The 26,497-nt window shown below is 44.1% G+C and overlaps 1 protein-coding gene across 1 annotated transcript; it reads right to left on the bottom strand.

Annotated features, from left to right (window-relative positions):
• Positions 1-1,830: 1,830 nt before the first annotated feature.
• CAPN6 (calpain 6) lies at positions 1,831-20,591 on the bottom strand. The gene is made up of 12 exons (XM_004311960.4): positions 20,427-20,591; positions 11,529-11,660; positions 10,276-10,484; positions 9,571-9,763; positions 8,814-9,007; positions 8,481-8,558; positions 8,195-8,381; positions 6,045-6,167; positions 5,664-5,866; positions 4,971-5,092; positions 4,276-4,412; positions 1,831-3,441 (listed from the first exon to the last, which is right to left on the bottom strand). The coding sequence occupies exons 1-12, from the start codon at positions 20,589-20,591 to the stop codon at positions 3,259-3,261; spliced, it is 1,926 nt and encodes a 641-aa protein (XP_004312008.1). The 3' UTR covers positions 1,831-3,258.
• Positions 20,592-26,497: the final 5,906 nt, after the last annotated feature.

The following is a 26,497-nucleotide window of genomic DNA, read 5'->3' as shown; positions in this document are numbered from 1 at the left end:
TCCCCAGGCAACCAATGAGAAGTTTTATGTCACTACAGAGTAGTTCACATTTTCGAGGTTTTATGTGAACAGAACCAGGCAGGATGCACCCTTTTTTTTCTGCCTTCTTTCAGCCAGCATAATTATTTTGAGAGTCATTTATGCTGTTATCAGATAATACATATTGATACGTATTAGTGCACTGGATTCCTTTTGGGAAGACGAAGTCTACTGACACTTTATATGTGTGCCTACGTACATATACGCATGCGTATGTAAGTTACAGAGGTAAAGATTCTGAGAGAAACGTTTGGTATTTGTACAGTTCTTGGTACAATATTATGGATACACAGCTGGTACAGATGTAGGGAAGATGTTACCACTTTCTGGGGGACAGCATATTTTTATGGAAAAGTTCAAGGTTTAGGAGTCGAATAGACATTATTATCTGATTCATAATCATTATACGATTACTGACTAACAACCTTGAGTTGTTACTTATTTGTTATTTATCCTCTCTGATATGTGTGATAAATGTTATTTATCCGCTCTGTTATAAGTGTGATAAATATTATTTATCCTCTCTGTTCCTTCATTTCCTTATTTTTCAAAAACAGAGATAATAACAACACTTCACATGGTTGTTATGTGAATTAAAATGAGATTACATATATAAAGCATTGAGCATGGAGTCTGACACATAGCAGACAATCAAAAACGTGTTAGTTCTTTTTCTTTTCTACTTTTTTTTTTACATCTTTATTGGAGTATAATTGCTTCACAATGGTGTGTTAGTTTCTGCTGTATAACAAAGTGAATCAGCTATACATAACATATATCCCCATATCCCCTCCCTCTTGAGCCTCGCTCCCACCCTCCCTATCCCACCCCTCTAGGTGGTCACAAAGCACCGAGCTGATCTCCCTGTGCTATGCGGCCGCTTCCCACTAGCTATCGGTTTTACATTCGGTAGAGTATATATGTCCATGCCACTCTCTCACTTCGTCCCAGATTACCCTTCCCCTTCCCCGTGCCCTCAAGTCCATTCTCTACGTCTGTGTCTTTATTCTTATTTGGGGAGAAAATTTCTCATCCTTAAAAAGTGGCAGAGCGTTTGAGCTTAATCATAATATCATAGTGCCATCTGGTGACCATATAGAACTATTACATTATCTGCATCAGAGACTTCATTTCTGAAAAAGTTCTACCACATCTAAATGCCTGTCTTTAAGATGTCATCTCTAGTGTGTTCTGGCTTAGTATTGCAGGGACAGGGAATGAGGACTGTGCTTGAGGTCAGTTCTGCTGAGCTTGGAGATGCCTCCCCTGTCTGGGCATCCTGTCCTGTCAGGAGGAAGAGCTCAAGGAAAAAGGAGAGGAGTTTCCCTCCTAGCCTAACCCTAAAATGGGCAGATGACAAATTAAGTGTGGAAACAAGTGAAGGAAGTCTTCACATCCGTTCTGCTCTCAGGGATATGGTGGGAGGGAGGATGATATCGTCTCCTGTTGGAAGGCCTGCCCTTGAACGATCTGGCCACTGTAGCTCTGGCCTTGAGTCCAATCTCAGAGGGGTTTCAAAATCATGTAACCCCTGATATCACACAAATACCCCTAAATATGGACTAGAAAAGGGCCCCCTCTCCATTCTACCAACCCCTCCCCCACCTGGATGAATACAGCCAAGGGCTCTGCATCCATCAGACTTAAGCCTGGGCTCCAGTTGCAGGAAGTACCCCTCCTCCCACCCCCACCTCTAACCGCTCGCAAAGGAGTCTCTGCAGACAGCCACTCTTGCCATCTCTCCTGTGCCACCAAATCAAGTCAAGACTGGTCAATTTATTAAACGTGAACTTTATTGTGGTTTGGATTATGTAAGGCAGTGTGGTGAAGGCACTGCAGAAGTTAGACTGAAAAACATGGTAGGAAAAGGAGCGAGCTAAGAAAACTACAAAATTTTTTAAATGATCGCGTGCTGGACTAGACTAAGTATACTACAACTATGTCATTTTATTCATCATTGCAGAAGCGTTGAAATATTCTAGGAGGTGGAGCTTGGGGGATGGGGAAAGGCTTCATGGAGGAGGTGGCATTTATGCTGGGCCTTGAAGGAGGGGTAGAATGTTGATAGAGGAGATGGAGGGAAGAACATTTCAGAATGGCTGACTCTAGAGAAAATTCTATAGAAGGACTGAAAAAACAAGAGGGCAAACAAACACCCCCAGGGAGTGAACGCTCCCAACTGGGAGAAAAGCCTGAGGGGTCTCAAGCCCCCCAGGTGGGGTCTTCAGTACCAATGATATTAGGAGGCACAGGACAACGGGCTTGTTTGTAAACCTAGCAGCAGCAGGAGGTTTCACATTTGCAGTCAGGGGCCCCAAACTGGCGAGACTCTGCCTGGATGGAGTCTCTCGTCCTTTTATCCTGCGTGGTCCTCATTCATCCTTCCTCTTGCCCGCTGACTGCCTGAACGGTAGTTCGTGCGCGCCCACGTGCGCGTGTGTGAGTGTAGGTGTGTGTGGATGCGTGGGGGACGGAGGCTTTGTCTCCCACTGCAGCTTCTTCCACTTTTCCCTCTTGTGGCACACAGCTGGCTTCCATGGAGCTGGAGCTCGGGCCCTTCCCACTGTCTGAGCCTCACGGAACTCCAGCTCTTGATTAAGCACCTAGGAAGCTTCCTCAACATGAAGGTAAAACCTACCGTGGGGGGTGACTTGGGTCAGGGCAGGACTACGCTTTCCAGAGGTGGTGGTTGGTGGTGGTGGTGATGGCGGTGCCGGCGGTAAGGGCTGGGGATGTATAAACAGGCTGTGGCTGCTGGGTAAAAGGCTGCTGGGACACCTGTAGTGTTCAGTCAGGAGCTGGGATGTCAGGCTAGACCTGCTTGGCCTTGATCACCCCTCCGCCTTCCTCAACATGCCCTACAGGGGAGACATTTTGGGCACCTGAAAACAGCTAAGACATCGGTAGGGTATCCAGGCTGTTGTCGTTGTCCTGCATGAATCTCACCCCCGGAAGCCCCAGAGATCTTTCCTTGGCCAACATCTGTCTGATCTCCAGATAGGACTGTCACCTCCCCCTGTCCAGCTGCTGGAGGTATATAGGTTATGTAGCTGCTTACGCTACGGATGGGGAGGTATGGGGAACTTATCAGAAGAAAGGCAAAGTTAATTACTGTGAATTTCTTTCTTTCAAAAGATTATGAATCCTAGATAAGATCTAGCATCTGACAGAAAATAAAAGGATGGGAGAGCTCTGTCAGGATTCCCTGGGGCTGGAGACTTAGAGCTCAGTGAGATCATCACTGGAAATAACCTTGAAGCTGATGTGGCCTTGTTTAACTTTGGCAGTTGGGCCACCCTTCTTACGCAGGTACAGGGACTTCAGATCACGGCAGTCACTGGGGTCAGCATCCAGAGTGACCTGCCCCAAGAACTGATCACAGAACTTTCGTCTGTTCCAGACCTGGAGAGACAAGTCAAGAAAGTGAAGATGAGCAACCCTCTGTAACATTGGACTTTGCCGAGTGGCATCTAGAACCTAATGCCGGGCTTTGAAAGGTCTGTGTAAAAACCAAGGGACTGTATTTCCTGATACCTCTCTGGCTAAGGGGAAAGTACCTCAAAGAGGAGAGACGAAAAGCCACCAGTCAGAGTTCAGAATCAACCTTGATCTATGAGATGGCCGCCGAAAGGCAGCTGGTCAGAAGCATTGTCAGAAAAATGGCCAAACCACAGTGCTCCATTCTGAGCAGCAGGGCGAGGGTCGTGTGAATTGGCATATACGTCCCCACATGGGATTTACAGTACCTGTGTTAACATGTGTGTCTGCCAGCGTGCGGGCTTCTGCCCACAATGAAAGAACAGAGGAGAGGAGACTTAGGATGGAGATTCATGAGGAAGCCAGTGATTGTGCCTGGTGGGAGGTGTCTTCCAGTACAAAACAAACAGACAAAAAACCAGGATAGGGCTTCCCTGGTGGTGCAGTGGTTGAGAGTCCGCCTGCCGATGCAGGGGACACGGGTTCGTGCCCCGGTCCGGGAAAATCCCACATGCCGCGGAGCGGCTGGGCCCGTGGGCCATGGCCGCTGAGCCTGCGCGTCCGGAGCCTGTGTTCCGCAGCGGGAGAGGCCGCAGCAGTGAGAGGCCCGCGTACCGCAAAAAAAAAAACCCAAAACAAACAAACAAACAAAACAGGATAAGCCTTGCTCCGTATCCTAGACATCTGTGAGGCACTTGGGATCATCCAGTATCTGGTACTGAATATGAGCCACGTGAGGGTCCCTGTTCACATCCTTACCTGCACTATAATAGGAATGTCAGTGGTCCTTCTGTAGAAAATGGCCTGGGTGTCAAAAATGGCATGAACAGTATTCTTTTGGACAGGAGAACGGACTTCCTCCTTTCCACACTTGATGACCAAATATGGGTTTACAGCTGGAACAAAGTAACATTTATTTTTAACACAGTGATTAAAAGTCCTCTTTCTAGATAGTCAAGACACTATTTCACTAAGTCTATTCTGGGACTTTTAGCATCACACCTGGGTACTAGAATGACCTAGGACTTTGGTTCCTATTTCCCTTTTCTTTTCTATACTTTATATAGGGATATAGAAATGAATATTAGATAGGCCCTTGCCCCAAGACTTTTATATCCCATTTTCTCTTTTCTTAAATTGAAGTACAGTTGATTTACAACATGGTGTTAATTTCTGCTGTACAGCAAAGTGATTCAGTTATACACATATACATTCTTTTTAAAATATTCTTTTCCATTATGGTTTATCACAGGATATTGAATATAGTTCCCTGTGCTATAGAGTAGGCCCTTGTTGTTTATATATATCCCATTTTCCTACCACGGTTGACAGCCATTCTGACTTTTCTACACGGAAAACGCCACTGGAGAGAATCATGTGTGACCATCTTTTCTAACCATATATGCAATAAATGAAACTGATTTTGCTTTCCCAGACACCCCTGCAGTTCTTACTTTCATTGGCATACTTCTTCTCCAGGCCCTCGGCACTGTGCACTGTGATCTGGGTGACAACCTTGGGGTAGCCACGAGCCAGATTCCAGCAGGACATCTTGGGCATGTCCAGAGTCAGCTCCCTGGAACATCAAAAAGAAGACACGTCATCCATGACGAAGGCCCTTTGATGAGGAGATAGGCTCGCCAAAGCAGACCCTGTTGTTGAAAAACACGAAATGCCAAGTGACCTAGCCCATTCCTCCTCCGACATGGCTTATATTTTATGAGTATGTTTTCCTTTCCCCTTGCTTTAAGGCCCAGCAGATAAAGATCAGAGTAGGCAGGGCTGGGGTGAAAAGGTAGCTTTGGTGACCCAGCACTCAGAACGTAATAGAGGAGCAGTGAGGAGTGCCAGCTGTTTAAGAGAAGAGTCAGCCAGAGAACAGAAGATAAAATATAAGTGGAAAAGCTTAGGCTATAGGCCTGTTCTCCTTAAATGGCAGCTCAAAGCGCTGAAGCTCTGACCTCCGCAGGGAACTTCTCACAACCCACACCACTTTGAGAAATCTTTCTCCTGCCATCACTGCAGTTAAATCTGACTTGCATAAGTTGTCCCTTTGAGTGTCCACCTAGGGGAAGAGGGCCAAGAGGGTTAGGACTGGAGGCAAAGCACAGAATGGGAGTTGGCAGGGCTGGCCAAGGAAACGGCACCTGAGCTGGACGGGCACTTCAGAGAAGATTCTCAAGAGAAACTCGCTGGTGCGGCCATGCTGGAACATAGTTGGGACAAGCACGTAGTTGCCCTTCTTCAGGTACTTGCTCAGAAACACGGTGCGCGTGTCAATATAAGTGGAGGTCCCCGCACGCTCCTGGATGTACAGGTGGTGGAGGCGGAATTTGCGGTTCATCTCCACCTGGAAATGCAAGAGAAGGAGATGCTCCGTTGTGCTCAGATCATAGTTTTTGCGTTTGAAGAACCTAGCTCTTCTACTTTCTTTATCCCTCGACCTTTCTTAATTCCCCTAACCCCAAGCCGTCCTAATTTTGACACTGTTTGCCATCATTCTCTCTGCTCCAAAGGCCCATTCTTACCTTGAAGAGCTCAAAGCCGATGATGTAATTGTCGGGTCTTCCCATGCGGCGGTAAGTGCGCAGGTCTTTTTGCTGCAGAGACATGATGACCTTGTGCCCATCCTCGGGCACAGTGAAGATGTACTAAGGGAAAGAGGCCAGCAAGGAGCTTAGTTAGCACTTCTGTTTCAGATGAGCCAGCTCAAATTTCAGGGAAGAAAACTCTACCTTGCGAAGCAGAGACCTGGGTCATGTTCTGGGCTTCGCCATTGACTTGCTAAATGCAGATCCTAATGTTTGCTTCTCCCTATGGCATTCAGCATGTGTTGAGAGAGCCAACTTCATACCTAGGCCTTTGATGCCAAAGGGGGTATGCTTTGTTTTAATAAGTTCTTGGTAGGATCTTGGGTTTTTTAAAATTGTCCCCTTGTGGGCTTCCCTGGTGGCACAGTGGTTAAGAATCCGCCTGCCAATGCAGGGGACACGGGTTCGAGCCCTGGTCTGGGAATATCCCACATGCCATGGAGCAACTGGGCCCGCGTGCCACAACTACTGAGCCTGCGCTCTAGAGCCCGCGAGCCACAACTACTGAAGCCCGTGTGCCTAGAGCCCGTGCTCCGCAACAAGAGATGCCACCGCGATGAGAAGCCCGCGCACCACAAAGAAGAGTAGCCCCAGCTCGCCGCAGCTAGAGAAAGCCCGCACACAGCAACGAAGACCCAACGCAGCCGAAAATAAATAAATACATAGAAATTTTTTAAATCTTATAAACTGTCCCCTTGTTTTTAAAAGCTGTACACAGGAAAATTTGAGAATCGACAAAGACAGAAAGCATCCTTGCTTGACTTAACCTGACACTGCAGCATTCCCCAAGGCTAGCCTCCTATTGCCAGCCCAGATGTGTGACTTGTGGAAGGGGCCGGATCCATTTCCTTGGTGAATTGATGCTTTGCTATCACCATTTTAAGGATGCCGCAGTCCTTTTCTAGAGACTTCCCAAACATCATCTGCGGAATCATGGTGCCATTGGGAAGTAAGACTAAAAGACATCAGATTTCTCTCGCTCTCCCCCAAACCTCCCACCAAGAAACAGGAAACAGATACTTTTTTTTTTAATGACCCAGGGAACAGTGTATTATAATAAAAGTTGTAATGTCTAAAAAAAAAAAAAGAAAAAGAAAAGAAACAGGAAGCAGATGCAGAAACATGCGCTCACGAGGCCCCCGTCAGTTCATCCTGCACAGACACTTAAACAGTGAAGCCAAAAAGCCCATTTCCCCAGTTTGGTATATGTTCCTGATAGTTAAAGCATTTCTAGGGCTGTAAATGAAGGGGGGTGGCAATAGGAGCTTTCTTTTCTTTAGGGGCAATTAAGGTGGAAGGAATGGAGAAAACTATGAGTTAAGTAAATCAGCCCACCAGCTTTAGTATCCTTCAAAGTGGCTGGCCAATGAAGCTCATGGAAAGAAAAGACACACTCGTGTAAGGCTGCAATACAGTCAGAAGTCTTGTCTCCTGTGGTTAGCTCATCAGCACATTTGCAGATAAAACCATCAAGGTTATTATAGGTTCAGGCTTTGGATGTTCGGATTTTTTGCTTTGGGGAGTGCCTGGGCTTGACCTCTAATGTGTCATCTGGAATAGCATTGTAATGGGAGATGGATGGAACGGGATCGTTGACAGGGTAGCGATTCAAATCCTGAGAAGAATGACCTGGTATTCTAGATGAGAAAAGGGAGGCCTAATGATGGGGTTCAGAAGAATCACCTGCATGAGAAAGAGGACACATATAGTACATGCGTACCCAAGAGAGCAATTAGGCAGTAAAGAAATGAAAAGAATTGAGAAAACGTCAGGGAGCAGGTCCTTTCTCTCTAATGTGGGACCATCACAAGGAAGCAGGGAGTGTCAAAGCATACCCAGCAATATGGTCAGGAGAGAGGCAGCCAGAGGAGATGGCTTGGATTTGATAATGTCACCAAGTCACGTCTCTACAAAGAGACACAGTCTGCTTTACAGGCATCTGAGCCAATCCCTACGCATCTTGGTTGATGAATATTACACAATAGCTGCAAATGGGAGAACTGATGTCAAAGAAGTACTCCAAGGTGAGACCTGGCTTCCTATTGCCTTGATAACTTGAAGGCAAAGAAAAAGAATTTGATTTAAACCTGGGGATTCTGCAGGAAGGTATCACGGTTGTTATAGCAGCCTCCTGAACGGTTCATCAGCGGGTCATCATCCACAGTCCAGCATCCCACCACCGATTCCAGCTCCTTGCGGCCAAAAATAGGGTTGTTCACATTGCGGCAGACATTCAGTTCGTGGAAGTTGCGGCAAAAGTCCTCCAGGCTCATCCTGAATGGAAGGAAAGAGATGAAGATGATACTTAATACCTACCCCTGCAGTTCCATGTGGAAGCCCCAATTCCCTTTAGCACAGAAAACCTCTACTCACCAAAACTCTCCATCATCAGACATAACAAGCCCCAGGTTCTTGCGATCTGCTGCAGTCAGTTGCTGCCACTCTTCAGAACTAAAGGCAAATGAACAAAGGGATAAGCCATTATGTTTGCCATTGACTTCCTACAGTAAGCAGATGCCAAAGGAACAGAATACATGAGGACTGGGACGGTTTTGTCTCACCACCAGCTAAGTCACAGGCCCCATGTCCGAGAAGGACCCACAGATGTCACTAAGTATTGACAGCCCACTAGCAGTCTGGAGGGATGGGATTGGGAGAACGTATAGGGCTTTGGGGATGCAGCAATCAAAGTGGAAAGCCACTCACATCTCACTCCAGGGCCCACTCCATTCTTGTCTTCCCAAGGGGTTCCTCAGACGAATCATGTACAGCTTCTCCGTACTGAAGACCTCCACGAGTCTTTCTCCAAGACGAATCTTGCGAATATCAGTCATGGTGTACGTATGGCCCTTCAGTAGACCCCAATCAGTTTCAACTTCTTGTTCCTCCTGATTGGGAAACTGAGAGCAAAGAAAGACACATAAGGGCACAAGAATTGGGACATCCAAGGCTTGGCTCTTCCTCTTCTTTGACTGGTTTACCCGAGTATGGTTGAAACTAGTTCTCTTATGCAGATAGAAATTTGATCCTGCCGCCTAACTTGACACAAAGCAAGCCAAGGAAAGGAAATAAAGAATTTAATATAACAACTCAAACAATTCAAACGACCCACGGTAGTACATTGATGTGAAGAGCATTGAAATTTGTTGGGGTTGGGGTTGGTTAATTCTTTGAGCAAACAGCTATAACCGCCACACCCAGGAGCAGAGGCAGGAGGAATCATTTAGCAGAGACTATTTCCATCAGCTCGGATGCTACATCGGCCTCCAGCGGGATGACTGGTACAAAAGGAAAATAGGTTAAAGCTCCTTAGCCTCTGTGCCAGGGCTCAGTGCCTATCGTTAGCTTTCCGAGTTTCATAATGACTTGTCCTGGATCTCCAGGGTAAGGGTGATGTTCTCCACTAAATGTCACGGTCTCCTCTGCCGGAAGTGAGCGAAGAGTGGTTTTGGTGAGTACAAACCTCAATGGAGCAACAGATCAGACCTCCTTTGGTAAATGTTTTGTACAGTTCTCCAAACAGCTTGTACTTCTCCTCAACGAGCTCAGTGTATCTTCCCTTCTGCATGTCAACAGTTTCAGCCAATGTGCCAGTGAAGTCCACGATGATATCAGTAGTGGTCAGACCATCGAGGGCTTCATAACACCCAAGCAGCCTGGGGGCAAATATGCAAAGTTATCTTTGTAAAAGTATTTTTCCAGGTCAAGGACATCTTGTCCCCCCAAGTTAAAACAGTCCTTGCCCAGCCAGCCTTTACTGGCTAGCTTTCCTCTAGGTACAAAATGAGAGATATTTTGAGAATATAGTCACATTTCTAGGTTTAGGCTATGTTATCTAGGACGGTCCATGCAGAAACTTCTTTCTACAGGTAAATATTAGACATGGAGAAAATCTGCGGCCATAATGCCATGTGATCTGTAGATCAGCAGCAGGAAGAGGGCACCTGGGAGCAGTAAGGGCTTAATGGAAACTGGGACAGCTGATTTCTTTCTCATCTAGAATTAGGGAGGGCCATTCCCAGGTGCAAAGCAATGCCTTGGATCTGATTGATATCCTACCCAATTTAAAGCCCAAGGCTAAGCTGGGAGAGCATGAGTTCCCAAGGATGAATGTGACCTTCCTTTCCTTGTGTAGCCTGACCGCTGACTGGCCAACCCCCCTCCTTACTTGGCATAAGCTTTTTCCAACAGAGCATTCCAAAACTCATTCATGGAGGTGGAGAAGGAGAAAACGAGATCTCCATTGATGGTGGGCAGCAAGTCATCAATCACCACCTCGGTCCATTCTCCAAAATGCCAGAAACGGAAGCGAAATATCCCAGCATATTTATCTAGTTTTCGAGGGTCCCATTCCTGTTCCTTATGGTTGGGAATTGTCTGGAAGTATAAGAACATTCAATCAACTGTTATTCACCAGACCATATCCAAATACTGAGATTACAATTGACTTCTGACAAATCCCATGTGGCGACAGGAAGCACACCAAATATATTTGGTTTGGGTCTAGGTAGGAAGTCCCTGGTAGGGCATTTTTTTCTGCAATTTTTGCTCCCCCAGTTCAGTTTTACTGAGGATAGTATTACCATGCTTGCCCTGAATACACACAGGGTGACTGGGGGCAGCAAGTTATGGGTTAAATTATTTACCACAGTTAATCTACAAACTCGATCATGAGAGACTGTCTACACAAACATATTCGTGGTTGCATACTTAACCACATAAACAAAGGCATTTTAAAAAGCAAAATCAATCAAAACACAAGGTCCCCTGTGGTTTCAGTTTTTAAAGGTCCATCCTAGAGAGTTCGTGCAGATTCTATAGACTATAGATTTTATTCACACCTTGAATAAAATTATATTTGGGAAAGTCTCCTTTTTAAATACAATTACACATTCATCTTCGAAAATTGTTATTTTCTGAAGAAAATGCTCTAATTTTTCCCAGGTCAACACTTCATTGCCTTGAACTCTGCCTAAATGCCAAAGGGATTTTTGTACTCTTATAATTTATTAGAACCTTTTCAAGGATCTAGTTCCACCTTTCTCACCTTTTCTTTTGTTCACATCTGTCAGTGACTTCCTGGCCCCCAGTGGCTTTTTACCCCAGTAGGTACTGAGAATGCAAGTATGCAGAGCTACTGAGTCAAAGTACTGCAAGTGACAAAAGATCACCTAATATGTGCGACAAAGCAAATAGAGTAAAATGTTAATGGTAGAATCTAGGTGAGTAAATGGGTGTTGACTGTAAAATTCTTTCAACTTTCTGTATTTGTGAAAATTCTCATAATAAAATTGAGGGAAATCACCTTCAATCATGAATACTTCTGACTTCAGGGATTAAACAATCTGAGACAGTTACGAGCTGACTTTTCCTAAAGTTACTAAAGAAGACAAGAAGGTGGAAACCGAGGGAGGTCGGTACCTTTGTCCAGTGAGACTCCTGAACAGCCAGACAGGAAAACGCAGAGACCATTGGCTTGTGCCCCAGTCTCCCTTGGGTCAGCTGGTGGTTACTGATATTGCCCACAATCAGACGGGGGTCATCGCAGATGTCCTGTGGATACAACAGTTGGTTCTAAGAGCCTGGGAAGTGTTCCCCACGGGTCAGTGTGAGCCCAGCTAGGCAGGACAGACTTCACAGATGAGGTAAGGTGGAAAGATTACCAGGACTTCCACAGGTAGGAGAAAGGAAAGGTTGGGGGGTTGTGGAAACAAACACAAAGCAGTAGCTCATCAAGACACAGGAAAAAGGGTCACGTGGGAAGGCGGCAGGAGAAATGGAAGGAGAGGATGCGACTGAGACAGGATGAGACGTGCTGGTGGGAGCCCTCAGACATAGCTATCATTGAGGTTTAGAGAGTTTTCACTGCAGCAGTGAGTTTGTAAAGAGAGAACGAGGGATTAGCACATTACATTCTGAACCTATTTGTCAGGATGAGATTTTCTGAAGCGCCTGTGCTCAGATGGGTGATTGCACTTAAAAGACAAGGCCTGAGAGAGGTGGACATTAATGCTTCTCCCTCTCCAGAAAAATGAGTTAGGAGACCTTATACATGAAGCCCTTTCCTAACATAAAGCAAAGGCAACAGCGGTGTCCACGCAACAAGATTTCCCCACATCTTTGGATGAATACAGATGGCAGCAGCACTAACAGCAGGTGGTAATAGACCGCGTCTAGGAGCACTTCAACAGATACTCTTTTCCCACAGGGGATGTTCAGAACCTGGACAGAGTGGAGCAAGTATTTGTTTGAGGCGTATGTGTGTGTCTTTCCCCAACATATCATTAGCTGTGCCATTCCCACTGCAAGTAGGAAAATGAGGCCCAAATAATACAATTCCAGCACAATGTAATGGAGGAATTTTCAAAGTATAATCAGTGCCTAAAGGAAGGATCCCCAAAATTTCCCTGGTGGTAGACAAAATAATTTGAATAGTGGTGGTAATGTTCACGCTGAAGGCTTAAGAATGACTAGAGTTAGCAGTTGGACAAGGGAGAGGGATGGAGGCGTAAGGAGTAGAGAGACAGTCATGGACAGAGGTATAGTCACATACATGACACCACATAATTGAAGACACGTTTGCGTGACTCAGAGTATCAGCCCTTGCAGAGTTCAAAGGCAGGAAATACCAATGAAGTCTTGGGTAGATGGAGACAGCTTCGTGGAGGAGGCCGTTGGCCAGTACCTTGACATTTTGCTTACCCAGCAGAAATAAATCCTAGTCTCAAATGGAAAGAAAATCTAGACATATATCCTTTAAAAAATTATTAAATAGAGACAGCTATATTTTTCTGGTTCTCAAACCTCTTTTTTTTAATGGACATAATTCTCCTTGATGAAGGGTCTGGTCTACAGAATGAAACATTCCATATATTCTTTAAAAGCCAAAATAACTCTGGAAAGGAATAGGCATTCTGGGCAAGGACAAGTCCAAACTGAAGATTAATTGGTCATTCCTTTGCCAAAAGGAGAGTTAGGTGGGTTGCCGTCAGCTTTGGTTTTCTGGTCTTTTTTTTTTTTTTTTTTAGATGCATGTCTGGTGTCTCATTACTTTTTTGTCTTAGTAGAAGACTTCTATCTTACTAAATTTTTTCATGCGTTGGGAGCTGCCTGTTTTTTCATTTATTGAACATAAAGCAGGTGTGTTGGGTGGATTCAGTCCTGATATCCTTTCTCTTCTGATTGTTTCTTTGCCCTTTCTAAGATGAGACGAAATACAGTTTTTCCTTTCTGAGTCAGGCGTTACCATTTTATTTGTAGCAAGATGTAAAGTTATACAGTGATTTCTGGGACTTAGATGATGCATATAATAGTTTCCAAGCATGAAAAAACAATAAAGTGAACATTGATATGTGGAAAAGTGTGTTTTTAGGTTATTGAGGCAAATTATTTGCTGGTTTTATGTAGAGTTATTAGTGGTTGGAGTTACATAAGTGTCTTGATTTTCCGCAAGGCTTTAATTCACAGCAGGGATCTAGGCTCAGCAAACACTTTTGGCATGTCAACTTCTATTTAAGACCTAAAGGATCATGTAAATAAGCAAAAAGACATGGAAACAGAACTCAAATTGAGGAACTGGATAATTATTCTCCTGTCGACTAACGTGAATGTGATTTTATATATATATATATATATATATATATATATATATATATATATAGTGTGTGTGTGTGTGTGTGTGTGTAAAGCTGTGTGTAATCATGGGAGAATATACATTTGGGCAAAAAAAAACACCTTATTTTCCATTTCCTCTCATAAACTGGCCCATGCCCCAGTTTTACTTCACCACTCTTCATACATGATAGATGGCTATTTAACAATGTGTTTTTAAAAATGAGTTAACAGTCCATAGACTGTCAAACCTGGAAGGAATTTAGAGACTATTTTGTCAACCTGTTTATTTCACAAATGAGGAAACAGGCACAGAGAAGGGCAGTAACTTGCCTCTCCTGTCATTTAGCTAGTTAGTAGACCTAGGACTAAAGTTTTAGGTTCTTCAGTTAGAGAAGGAACCTCTAGACATCAGCTGGTTCATCCTTTTGCCTTTAAGTTGATCAATGGTCACCATGCAAAGGATAATACGTGAAGCTCTTCAGGGGTGGAGATGCAACTCATTGTCTCAGTCATCCATCCCAGTGTTTTATGTCTCTTTGCTTAATGCTCACCTAAAAGCTCTCCATCATTCTGGAAGACTGGCTTAACTCATGTCTTAGCTTTTGGTTCTAGGCTAGATATCACCAATGTGCTTTAATCTCCTCAGTTTCATCCACTAAATATGAATCAAACTCTTATGTATGTCAGCACCGTGATGTGAAGCACGGGAGAACATTTTTATTAAGCCACATTTTTTTTTTTACCTCTTTAAGGAAGTGAAAGACTAGAAATAGCTAAGGAGGTAGAAAGGGTAACGGGTAATGAGCCAATGCAAATCTAACAGCCAAATGGACTTTTTGGTGACAAATTTGAAAACAATGAAATGGATATTTATTGAATTTTCCCCTAGATTTAGACAACTGGCTATAATTCCTGCAGGGGTGAGGAAGCAAGGCTGGAGACATTTTCCTGTAAGTCAAAGCTGGGATGCAGAGTGCAGATGGGACATTTCAGCCCAAGCTCTGCTGAAATGGTAGGGAGTGGAGTTGGAGGAGAAGTCACACCTCACATAGTCACATATTTGGGTGGCTTGAGAGGTAGGGAAGATTGCTGAACCTCTAATGGTTCCCAGCTGTGTTGGCCTAGTCGATGTGATCCTTAAACTGGGCTGTTTGTCAAGGCAAAATAATTTCTTGGGGGAAAACACACAACTAGGAAGTCAAGCACCAAGAGTAAATCCAGGAATGGTCTCTGCAGACCCCTATCCCTGAGCCAAAGCCTTCTACTGATACAAGCAAAGCAGCATCTCTAGGAAGTATGTTCTCTTAGCTGAGCATTGAGAGATCCTCCTATTGTCCTTACCTCATCTCCTTTCCCAGAGACCTCTGGGTGGGGGGAGGGAGGCATACAGTTATAAGCCTTGGAGCCCCATGCATGTCACTCTATGTGGCTCTCTTCGCACCTACCACATCCACATATTTAGCAATTTTTTTTTTTACACAGGTGAAATTTGCTGACAATAAACATTGAGGTCCAGGGTAAACCTCAAGAACCACAGTAAAATGAAAGGCTGCCTAGAAAACCAGCAGCCGGAAGAGTGGAGGTATTTCAAAAGTGCTATGGGCAGTCTAGCAGTCCCATGGGGATGAGGACAGTGTGGACACTTACAAGTGAGGCCAGCCCTGCAGTAGGTACATTAGGACTAAGTCCAAGGCTCTAAGTCGTCCCAGAAGGCCCAGGGCTGCCATCCAGGGCCTGAGGGCTTTAACAGCTAGTCCAAGCAACCATTATCTTATCCTTAGAAAATCGTACCATCTCCAGACACGGCATTTATAGGTGGACCTCGGCTCAGGGACCGATGTTGAACCACCCGCACAAGGAGTCAACTTTACTTGCTGGGGAGTTTTGCTTCTGCATGACGATCTTGTCATTGGTAAAACATTCTCTTCCTTCCTAACCCCTCCAAGGAAAACTCAATATGGAACCATAGAATAATATCTTAAGCCCAACTTCCACTTCCAAACTGGACAAGCAAGTCACTACAGAATTATCTTCTTCTTTAAACCTTCAGACTTCTGCAAGGGGACTCCAGGTGTAAATCCCAAACTGCTTTATTGGGAAAAATGTATATATCTGTGCAATGGAATACAGTTCAGCGATAAAAAGAAACATACATGCTGCCACATGGATGGTCCTTGAAAATCATGCTAACCTAAAGAAGCCAGTTACTTTTATGATTCCATTTTAAGTGAAATGTCCAGAATAAGCGAATCTAGACAGAAACCGAAAGTACATTACTGGTTGCCTGCGACTGGGGGGAGGAGGGGTTTACTCCCTGCAAATGTGTACAAGGGGTTGTATTGGGATGATGCAACTGGTCTAAAACTGGATTGTGGGGATGTTTGCACAACTCGGTAAATTTATTTTAAAAAATCATTGCTTTGTATACTTAAAGCAGCTGAATTTTATGGTGTATAAATTGTACTTCGATAAAGCTGCTAGCGTTTTTTAAATTCAGAATCTAAAATAAATAGGACAGATGGCAAGAGTATTGGCCTATTCAACTCTTTTCGATTGTGTCAACAGAGAAAAACACTTAGGACCATTCACGTGGAGGCACATGATCTCTGGGAAGAAAAAGAAATTCATGAACAGTCTAGGCCAAAACTACTCTACAGAGGTGTCCCATTCAGCTGGGTGCTGGAAATTTCTATTCGCACAAAGAGAGAAATATTTCCTCCTTTAACGGGGTCCCTCATATGCAATCTTTCTCTGCTTCTAATGTCCCCTCTCAACCGATCCCTCCCATTCCTCCCACCTTTGCTTTAATCCAGAACCTCATCGGCCTCTTCTCACCCAAGGTAGTGAAAAGACCTGGGCAAGGGCCATGGTAGTGGAGGCTGAACTCAGAACTTGACCAGGAGAGCTGCCAGATCTTGTGCAGGTGCCCTGGCTTCCTCCACAGCTGGCCGTGCAATCCCCGAAAGGCCTTGCTCCATTTTAGCAGGAGAAGAGCTGTGTCTGACTCGAAGACACGATTGTAGCTGGGTACGACTCAGTCAGGAAAAAAGCCTGAGGCGGGTAGGAGGGGAGAGTCGCTGGAGAAGAGATTTTCTGTGGGAATTCGGTGGCTAGATTTCAGCCTAAAAATCCTACCTGCCGTCTTAGGAGCACACTGTAACTCAGGGGAACTCAGCTCTTAGAATCTGCTAAGACTTTATATGTTGAAGGTCCAGGAGGACAGGTATCAGGCAATATAGCTGTGTACCCAGGAAGCTAGGCCAGTAGCTGGGGTCCTTGGACCAATGGAGGTGTTAAGGGGAAGGATCTTCCTCTGAAAGGTATGGGCAGATGAAGTGGCACCGAACAATTGCAAAACACTCTCATAATCCCTGCCTATCTAAAGCGGCTCCTTAGGGTGCAGCAGGGAAGTGGCAAGTGGGAAGAGGGGAGCTCGATCCTGCCCTGGGATGGTGGCGCTGGACCGCAGTTGGTTGGTTTGATTAGTGGTGTTTACAGACACGGAGGCTTTGCAACCCAGGAGGGAAAGAGACAGAAAATATCTGGTTAATCGTGCTTCTTCCATTTTAGAGACTTCAGAAACGAACCCTGTTTGAGTAGGGGGCGAGGTGGCATGCCAAGGGGCAAGATGTCTGTAAGCTTCCCCGCAGATGAGGATCTCAACCTTGCCAATGAGGCAGGTGAGTCCAACGACCCATCTGGTCTTCCTGAGCCAATTTAGAGAGGCCGTCTCTTGGCTTTCCTGATGGGAGGCCAGAGAACTTTGACGTGGTTCTTGCCCCTAGGCTTGGCCTCCACTCTGGCTGGAGAGGAATCTCCGGCTTTTAGAAGAGACTCAGATGGTGGTCCGGAACCTTGTTTTTCCCCCTACTCCCCACAAGAGTCCCCCACCCCAACTGCTCCAATCCACCATGATCTCCTTTTCTTCAAAACCCTCTATGGTTTACTGGCTATATGCCTGAAAATAGCATTTCCTCTGTGGAGCAGTAATTTCTTATTTAACTCTTCGATAGCTCGATATCCATCTTGTCAGCTGGAATGGGAATCCCTCACCCCAGGCCTCGTCTGTATCTTGCACAGAGGCTGGCATAGAGTAAGCGCTCGATGAATGCTTCTCAACTGACTCTCTCTTTGGGCCTAATTAAGACTAAGCTCAGAGTATGCTCTCAAAAGGGAGAGTCTGGATCAATTAATGGGTGCATCAATACAGCATCAACGCAGTGAGGGGGAATGTGAGAACTTACTGGAGGGAAGCTACCTATTTTACCAAAAGAGACACAAGCAAATCTATCTCCCTGACATGGCAGCATGGTAGAGTAAAAACTAATACAGGCTTTGGAGTCAAACCTGGATTCAAATCCCAGCTTGTTAGTAGTCTGACCCTGGGAAAATTCTTACCTTCCCTCTGAGACACAGTTTCCTCATCAATAAAATGAACATAGTATCTACCTTTATTTTTCACACCAGGATAAAAGAATTACATCAAAGTGGTTTTTAAAGATACCTACCTTACTAAGCTATAGCAAAGTAGGATGAAATGAAAAAATGTATAGAAAACTCCAAACACAGTATCTGGGCCCATCGTAGGCATGCCCTAAATGCTTCTGCCTTGTTCTACCCCATTCACTCTCTCTTTCTGACACTCCCTCACCTTGGAAGGGGTATCGCTTGCCTCAGAGGCAAGATGGATTATTGCAGTGGTTACTAAGTTTTTTTCCTTCCCTGCTAATTCATCTAGGACTCAATCCACAGAATTTGGAAGACGAAGGCAAAGGACAAAGGACGGAGCCAAGATGGGGGAGGGAGGATGTGTCTAAAGCCGGGCCAATACAGGAAGCACTGTCGGCTTGGTTCACATCAGGAGAATGGCTTCATGTTGGCTTGCGATTTTACTGCCCGTCAGATCTCCTGCCACCTCGTCCAGGACCTCACCCCCATCCATTATTCCTTCTTTCTTCTGTGTCTTTAACCTCTCCTTTACTATTTCCTCCTTAGCCTATACATATGTTCAAGTCTGTCCTATTTGTAAAAGACACCCTCCCCCAGAAAACCTCCCTCGATTCCCTGCCTTCTTTTCAGCTACTTCTGCCCTATCGATCTCCTTTCTTTCATAGCCAACCATCAACAAAGAGTGGCGGCCCTCATTATCACCATCCATTCAGAAGAGTGGCTCCCAAGCAGCATATTTCTATTTTCTCCATGCATTTGTTTTCCAGATTTGTATTGCAGGTCAGTGATCTACAGGGATGTCAACGACTGGAGGCACAGAAACTGAGCAGCAGTGTCATCTTCCTTCTGATGGAGAGAACTTCTGCAACACTTATATTCTCAGCGACTATCACACTTTATGGGCAAAAATGGAGACATGCCCTCTGAGTCACATAGAAAACAAGAGCCTTGACGCGACCCATGTATCTTGGCACCCCCTGGTGGCAACCTACATAAACCGAAGTAGCTCTTGTAAGAACTCCCTTCAGGAGTTCAAGCTGTGGAAATTGTTCATTGAAGAAAGCGAACCTTGAGTTGCTGACCGAGATGGTTAATAGTGCATAAAAAAGGTACATCGTGAAATAGGATCAGAAGGTTTTCAGGATATGGTGAAAGTCCAAGAATTTGCATTTCATAACAGCCCTTGGTGGCTTATATACCTGGTCACCCACTTTGGGAAGGAGCCCAGGTTGAATATCCTTCTATCTAGTCATACCCTTTAGATATAACCAGATTACTGTTTATTCTCCAGATTCCAACATCCTATCATTTTGTACATTGACCTCCCACTCATATAGGACTTGTAAAGGGCTTCTGAGACTTGCTTTAGAGACACAACATACAGACGTTCCACAGAGAACCATAGTAACTATGAATAGGCGGTGAAAGATATACGATCTTACTTGGATCCCACTTTGCTAATTGTGGGAGAATACAGACGATGGAATCCAAAGAGCAGCAAAGAAGTCTCCCTCCCCCAATTCAAACTCCATCTTGTTGAGTTTACTTCATTTATGCTCACCATATAAGTCTTTCTCTTCAATGGTCTGAGATTATCTTGAAGTTGCTGTCATAGGTAACTCAGTAAAGAAACAAGAGTATAGTTGCTTTCTGAGTTACCATATTTACTCAAATGAACTTCCAAAAGAAAACAAGCATGGTATATCTCTTTTTTGTTCTTTCTAAATTACTAAATCTGATAAAATGTGACTAAAATTCAAGATTCCTCAAGTTAGAGCCAGAAGCAAAAATCCATAAAACTTCCCATTTTAGAGCTGTCTGCTGGGAATTCTTAGGGCAGTGAAAATATTCGGATACTATAATTATGGTTATATGTCATTATACATTTGTCCAAACCCATAGAATGTACAACACTAGGAGTGAACTCTAATGTAAATTCTGAACTTTGTGTGATTATGATGTGTCAGTGTAAATTCACCAGTTGTAACAGAGGTACCACGCTGAGAGGGGGCATTTGATAATGGGAGAGGCTCTGTATGTCTGGGGGCAGGGAATACATGGGAAATCTCTATACCTTCCTCTTTAATTTTGCTGTGCTCTAAAAATATAAAAAGGATATTATGCTATAAAAAAATAAATAAAGTTGTCTGCTAAACGGGTCTATACGCAGTGGGCTGTGTGAGTGAAGTAGTGGACCAAGTAGACTTATGATGAAAGAGATCAAGAGGGAAACAGAAATTGAAACAACAAAGTTACCTGGGGACGTTTCCACACCACCTTCCCAGGAAGCAGTCGGTTGTAGAAAAGTGAATCATTCTCAGGCAAAAAGGTTGGATCACAGAAAAGTCTACCATCCCTGATGCATTCCTGCTTCAGTTCCTGGTACTTCTGGTTTTTGAAGAGCTTCAGAGGAGGACCCATAATGTCAAACTATGTCTAGAATGAGAAAATTGTTGTTATTGAAGGAAGAAGTTCTCAAGTCTTTTAAAGATTCCCTGAGATTAGACAAACAGTTGTCATCCCAGTGATTTATTCCCAGAGCTGGGCACCTCAGTTTTAGCTTTAAAGGAAAAGTCACCATTTTCAGGGAAAGAAGGGCCCAGAGTCTGCAGCAAATCGTTTGGGGGTTGGGATAAGGCATCTAAACCATTTCTGGGTCTCAGTTTCCTCATCTGCCAAATGGGGTAATATGGGCCTTAACAATCTTATTGGAAAAATAGATAATAAACGTTAAGATTGCTAGTTAAACGTGAGTCATTATAATTTAAAGGGCAATCTTCCATCTTCCACTGGCAGGGAGGAGTTCAAGCACAGAAAAATTCTAAATTTGAAGAGAAAGGGGGATAATCGCTTTACTACATTCAGAATAATTTGGTGCCCTGAAGGGCCACACACTTTGTGCTTGAGGAGAGAAGCAGCCCCTTTCACTTCTAACAAGCCCTTTTACACAATTCCTTCCCTTTTATCATTAAAGAGGTTTGCGTTTTTATTACTGGCCAGGAAGACTAATGCAAGAAACAGAGCTCAGCAGATGGCCTCCGAAGACAAGGAAAGATAGAAAGATTGTATGTGTCTGTCTTCTTCAAAGTGTAGTGTGCAATCATCGGCCCACTATAAAAGGCAGACTCCGAAATTCAGTTACACCAATTAGGTGGATTCTTATCCCATGTCAATACACTGTTGCTTTCTTTTCTTAAAAAAAAAACACAACGAAACAACTCTCACATGGCTATACAGAGAATTAATATAGTGGCTCTTCAGGCAATGTCTATCAGAGTGGCCCACACTCAAATGCCCCGACAACTGGTTTTTATGAGGATAATTTGAAAGGTAAATTTGATTTTAAACAGCTTTGGGGTGATAATAGGGTTTTCAATGACTTTGCTTGATTCACAAAGATAGATTTGTAATGATTTTAATGATCTTCTGATGACAGTCAATGGTAAATAGAAGCGGGCTGTAAAATCTATATGCACCAAGTATATCAAAAATAGATTTTAAGGATAACGGTGTCTATATTCTATGATTACATGAGGGTTGAAACAAAAAATCTGGCTGAGGTCAGAGTGTCTGCTAAAAAATGGATGAAATTTAAAAAAAAGGCTAATTAATTAGCACTTTAAAGAATATCTGTGTAGGTAACACAGCTCAAAACTCAGTTAATAATGAGGCAGTTGCTAGTTTATAAAAAGTGTAATATTAATCAGACCTGTCTACTATCTTACTTCCTGTTCCTTTAGTATTACATTGAAATGCCTTACCGGTAAAGAAGTCTCCCCATTTGAAAACCATAAAAAAATTTAATTCGATGTTATTTGCAACCTACAATATATGTAAACAAACTTACCCTTTCTCTGAATCCAAGGAATAAGAAGCTGAAAATAACCAGTTTTTCCATAGCCTTGTTTATTGGCAATTGTTTTTCAAATGGAAGGCTACAGGAAACTGCAAGTACTGAAATGCTTTCAGTCATCAGATTTAAGTCTGTCCACGGGTTTTAAATATTAACGTGTATTTCACTGTGTTTGAAGTCGTGGACAGTATCAGTAATAGTTTTCCATTAAGCAGCATCAGAGCCAATCTGAATGTATGCCCAGGCTCCTTTCTGGGGCCTTTTACAAATGGACCCCAATTTTTACATGTGCTCAAACTTACAACAAATCCTACTGTGCCTCTTGCTTTTCCTGGAAGGTTGGGTGGATTGCCAGAGGCCGGGGACTGCAAATGGGGGATCGTCTGGGACAATTAGGATATTTAGTTTCCCAGAGCCTCCTAGTTCCTGAACATTTTGGATAAGTGAGCATTTCCTGTTCTTGGGAAGGCCCGCTGCTGCTGCCAGTCTACCTTGTTACCTAGTCAAATGGAGAGGCAGGCAAGGAGCCTGCAAAGGGAATCCCTATTATATAAAGAGGCCTGTCTACAGATAGAAACAGCATCAATTGAGAAGAAAATCAAGTTTGATTTTCAAAACCGGTATGATTCCAGTCGACTTTATCAGAGACAGAATGTACAGCTGGGGCAGATAATTCAAGCTTTTCGGGTGAGGGCACACGCATTTTGGGGGCACACAGAAAATAAGGAATAGCGAGCAATAGCCTCAACTTTGACAGGCATTCGTTAGAGCACAATTGCCGTCCCACGCCCCGTCGGACTTGCAGAGTAGAATTGCCCCCGATTTCTGACTAGGTAGCAGAAAACTATATTCCATTTGCTGTGACCTTGGTCTCTTTGGGCCTCAATTTTCTCAACAGGGGAGTGGGGTTATTTATCTTGCCCTCCTTACACTGTGGCTCTCCCTAATGAGATGGTTAGTGTACAGGTGTTTCGAATAAGCAGAAAGGGCTCCATAAGTGCACTGCCTGGCACAGAGCTAGGTACCCAGCCACTGTTCAGGAAATATTTGTGGAATGGATGAATGTCTTATGTAGAAAATGAATGTTTATGTAGCAATTGATTGTTTGAAGGGTGCATTTCAGCTCATGTTCTCTTCATGGCAGCCACGTTCTGTAGATGTTATCTGTGCCCTTCATTTTGTATCTCCAGAAACGGCAGCTCAGACAAGGGGCAGCTAGAAAATGGCGGAGCAGACTCAAAGCCTGGTCTGTGTTAACACCCGATTTAGTGTACAGCTTTCTATCACACCACACTGCTTCTTTTGCTCACTGCCTTCTTAAAGAAGGGATTTTTTTTTTTTAGCTCAAATGAGGAAAACCCTCCAAAGCAAACATGATACCTAACTTGGAGGCATTCTGCCTAGAATTCATTGCCGTGGTAGATATTGAAAAGGTTCTTTATTTCCATGGTTTGATGAGCATGGGAGAATCCAAACACTTCACATCTCAGGGTTCAATCAGTTAAGTCTCAGAAAACTTTTGGAAACTCAGAAATTTGTCTTGGGTTTGTCATCAACAACTTGCCCTGTCAGGGTATAGGAGAGTGGAGAAGGGAATGTTCCTTCTTTGCTATCTTACTGTACCCAGCTGTGAAGACAAGAGAGCCTTTAGGTTAAAGACCACATATAGGAAAGTCAGTAAACAGAAGCAAAGCTGGGGTTTTGAGTATCAACCAAAGAAGGCCTCCAGCTAACAAAGGGAACATGCACATTTAAGAAGGGGGACCTTGTGTCCTGAGGGCTAGTATTATGGGTGGTTGGGTGAAAAAGAGTGTGGAGTTTTGTATTGAGACAATGGTCTTAAGAAGTACTGTTTGAGTGGGGATCCTTCATCCAGAGAGAATGAAGAAGGCCGTGTGAACCAAAGCTAGTGGGAGGGGTGGCTCCAGGGTGTGGTGAGTTAGGAGTTGCCAGGGAAAGTTGAGGGAGCCTGCCACGTGGAACACGAGGCCACAGTTAGGAGAGGGGGCTTTTGCTACTCACCGGACTAGAAAGTTTGGGAAGCTGGACAAAGTCTTAAGAGGAAAATCACTTGTTCTTTGCCTGTGGGTCAGCCCTAGAGTAGAAACCAGATTTTGCTCTTAAAAATGAAATCTGCCTCAGTTTACTCAAGAGAATTATGATCTGATAAGAGGAAATCCGGTCTGTGGTTTACAACCTGCTTTCCACTGCGGTGAGTGGGAGGGCAGGGGACGGCATTTAAGGGGAAGAGAGGGAAAGAACAGGGCCCCCGAGAGTGTTGTTCCTGGCTGGTTTCTCCTTTTCCCCAGTTTCCCCCTTGTATTCTACTTGGGGCAAAATCGGACGTCAAAGCAATTGGGAGTTTGCAGAGCAAAGTGAATACAGAAGACTTAACTCTGCCCCGGCATGACGTAGCGGCCACTTTCACCACAATCGGGGGTCTCTATCCTCACCCCTGGGGGTGGTGTGAGGAGAGAAATGGGGCTTGGAGAAGGAGAAGTAATCAAAATTCAGCATCCACATTTTACCCAGAGAAGAGTTGCTTTCCACGTCTACACAGGTAGAAGCATGGCCACACCTTAGAGAATGCATCTACCAAGGAACGTATGGTTCTTCAGATTCAAATTGTTGGCCAGATATTCTGAGGTCCGAAAGGGACCACAAAAGTCCTCTGATCCAGCCTTATATAGAACACATCTACTCTGCCCAGAGAGAAGACCCTGTTCAAAGAAATTCCAAGAAAAAGAGTGCACAATTCCCTTTAATTCCATTGTTGCAGAACTCTATCAAAAAATGAAAAGCAATTCAAAATCATGAAAAGAGCACACATAGTCAGGAGATCCAGTCCCAAATACCATCATTTAGTGTAGATAACATCTCTGTCCCTCAGTTTCCCCATAAGAGCAATGGGAATAAAATGACTGCCCCATATACACCTCAGGGTGTTATTGGGGAGATCTAACAAAATTAGGAATGTGAACATGCTTTTTAACTATTAAGGTTAAGACCAATATAGGGCAGTAGTATTAGGAAGCGCTCGTTCTAAGCAAGTTAAATCCCTTTTCTGTCCTTAGTGGAAAATGAGGAGATTTGATCACATACTTTAAGTAAGACACACACAAACATGTGAAAGACCAATATAAAATGGCCCCTCTGCCATTCAGTACCTCCTCTCTCTTCCACCTCTCCATTTTGGCTGACTTGCTCCACTACCCCTTTTATTTTTCCCTCTTGGCTGGAATAAGCCCATCCTATAAGTCTAATTTTATAGCCCTGCGAAAATCTAACTCCAGTTTTTCTAGAATGTTACATTGGATGGACTCTTAGAGATAGATCACTTAGTCCAATTCCTTGCTTTTACAGGAAGGTGAAGGGACTTGTCCAAGGTTGCACAGTTAGTGACAGAGCTAGCGCTAAAACCTGGACCTCCTGACTCGTTTTACCACAATTAAAAAGAAAACAGCTGGGGGAGCATGCCAACACAAAACCTCAAGACATTGCTTTTGAAAATTCTTATTGTCCTCTTCTTACAAGAATGCACTTAGGAGTTTTGTTTTTGAATTGCTGTCAGAAGGTGAGATGATTTCAAATCAAGGCTAATCAAAGAAACACTGTTTTGGGGTCACAAAGGGGCTTTTTCTGCTTTTAATTTAGGGACTGAAAACTCCCAAGGATACGGAAAGCCTGCTTTTTAACCTATTCCTGACTACACAAGTGTTTAGACTTCTGCCTCGCCTGCTAAGGACTCTAAGGATAAATAAAGAATGCTATTCAAATCCAAAGTATTCATAAACGCACACGCGCGTCTGTGCACACACACTCACATACACACAAACTGCAAGAGGAATGCAAGTTAATTAGCCGTCCCCTGTAGAATCTTTTCCTAAATTCCTTCAGACTATAAAATGTCCTTAATTTCACAACAAATATTAGCAAATGAGGCATTAGTCAAATTTCAATAAAAACATTAATTACAAACCAGGATGCTTTATCCTGAAGCCAGAAGTGACTGTCAGGATGGCAGAATTTGTTTAATTTTCCTATGTGCTTGTCACCATATTTCAAGCTCCAAATCCTCAGAACCAATTTTTAAGTGCAATGCTCCAATCCTTTTGCCACCGCGTTCTCACCCCAGCCTGCTCTGGTCAAGTAGTCCAGCTAAGCCCCCAGAACAATGTAGTTGCGGTAGGGACGGATAGAGCCCCCAGCTGCAAATCTAAGTTTACACCAATGCAAGAATCAGAGAAAAACAAAACCAGGCCAGCCAGGGGCTGATCATGAAATAGCCAAGATCAACCTGTCACCAGGACAGGAAGATCCCGGCTCTGCAGACAGGACAGACTCTGCTGCCATTCCCTCCTGTGCAACAGTGTACCACCTATGGACCCCACTTCCAGGGCTTAAAGACCTTTTGCACACAGTGTGGCTCCAAGATTCTGCCTGCATTTCAACAATTTGTCTACAATTGCGGGTC

This window comes from Tursiops truncatus, chromosome X (genome assembly GCF_011762595.2).
Source record: "Tursiops truncatus isolate mTurTru1 chromosome X, mTurTru1.mat.Y, whole genome shotgun sequence".
NCBI lineage: Eukaryota > Metazoa > Chordata > Mammalia > Artiodactyla > Delphinidae > Tursiops > Tursiops truncatus.
This window is presented reverse-complemented; position numbering and strand designations above follow the sequence as displayed.

Coding starts and splice junctions, on each gene's coding strand:
- CAPN6 (XM_004311960.4), bottom strand. CDS start 20,591: ATGGGTCCTCCTCTGAAGCTCTTCAAAAACCAGAAGTACCAGGAACTG. Junction 8,559..8,813: donor AGTGGGCCCTGGAGTGAGAT/GTGAGTGGCTTT, acceptor ATTTGCCTTTAG/TTCTGAAGAGTGGCAGCAAC. Junction 8,382..8,480: donor TCTGATGATGGAGAGTTTTG/GTGAGTAGAGGT, acceptor CCTTCCATTCAG/GATGAGCCTGGAGGACTTTT.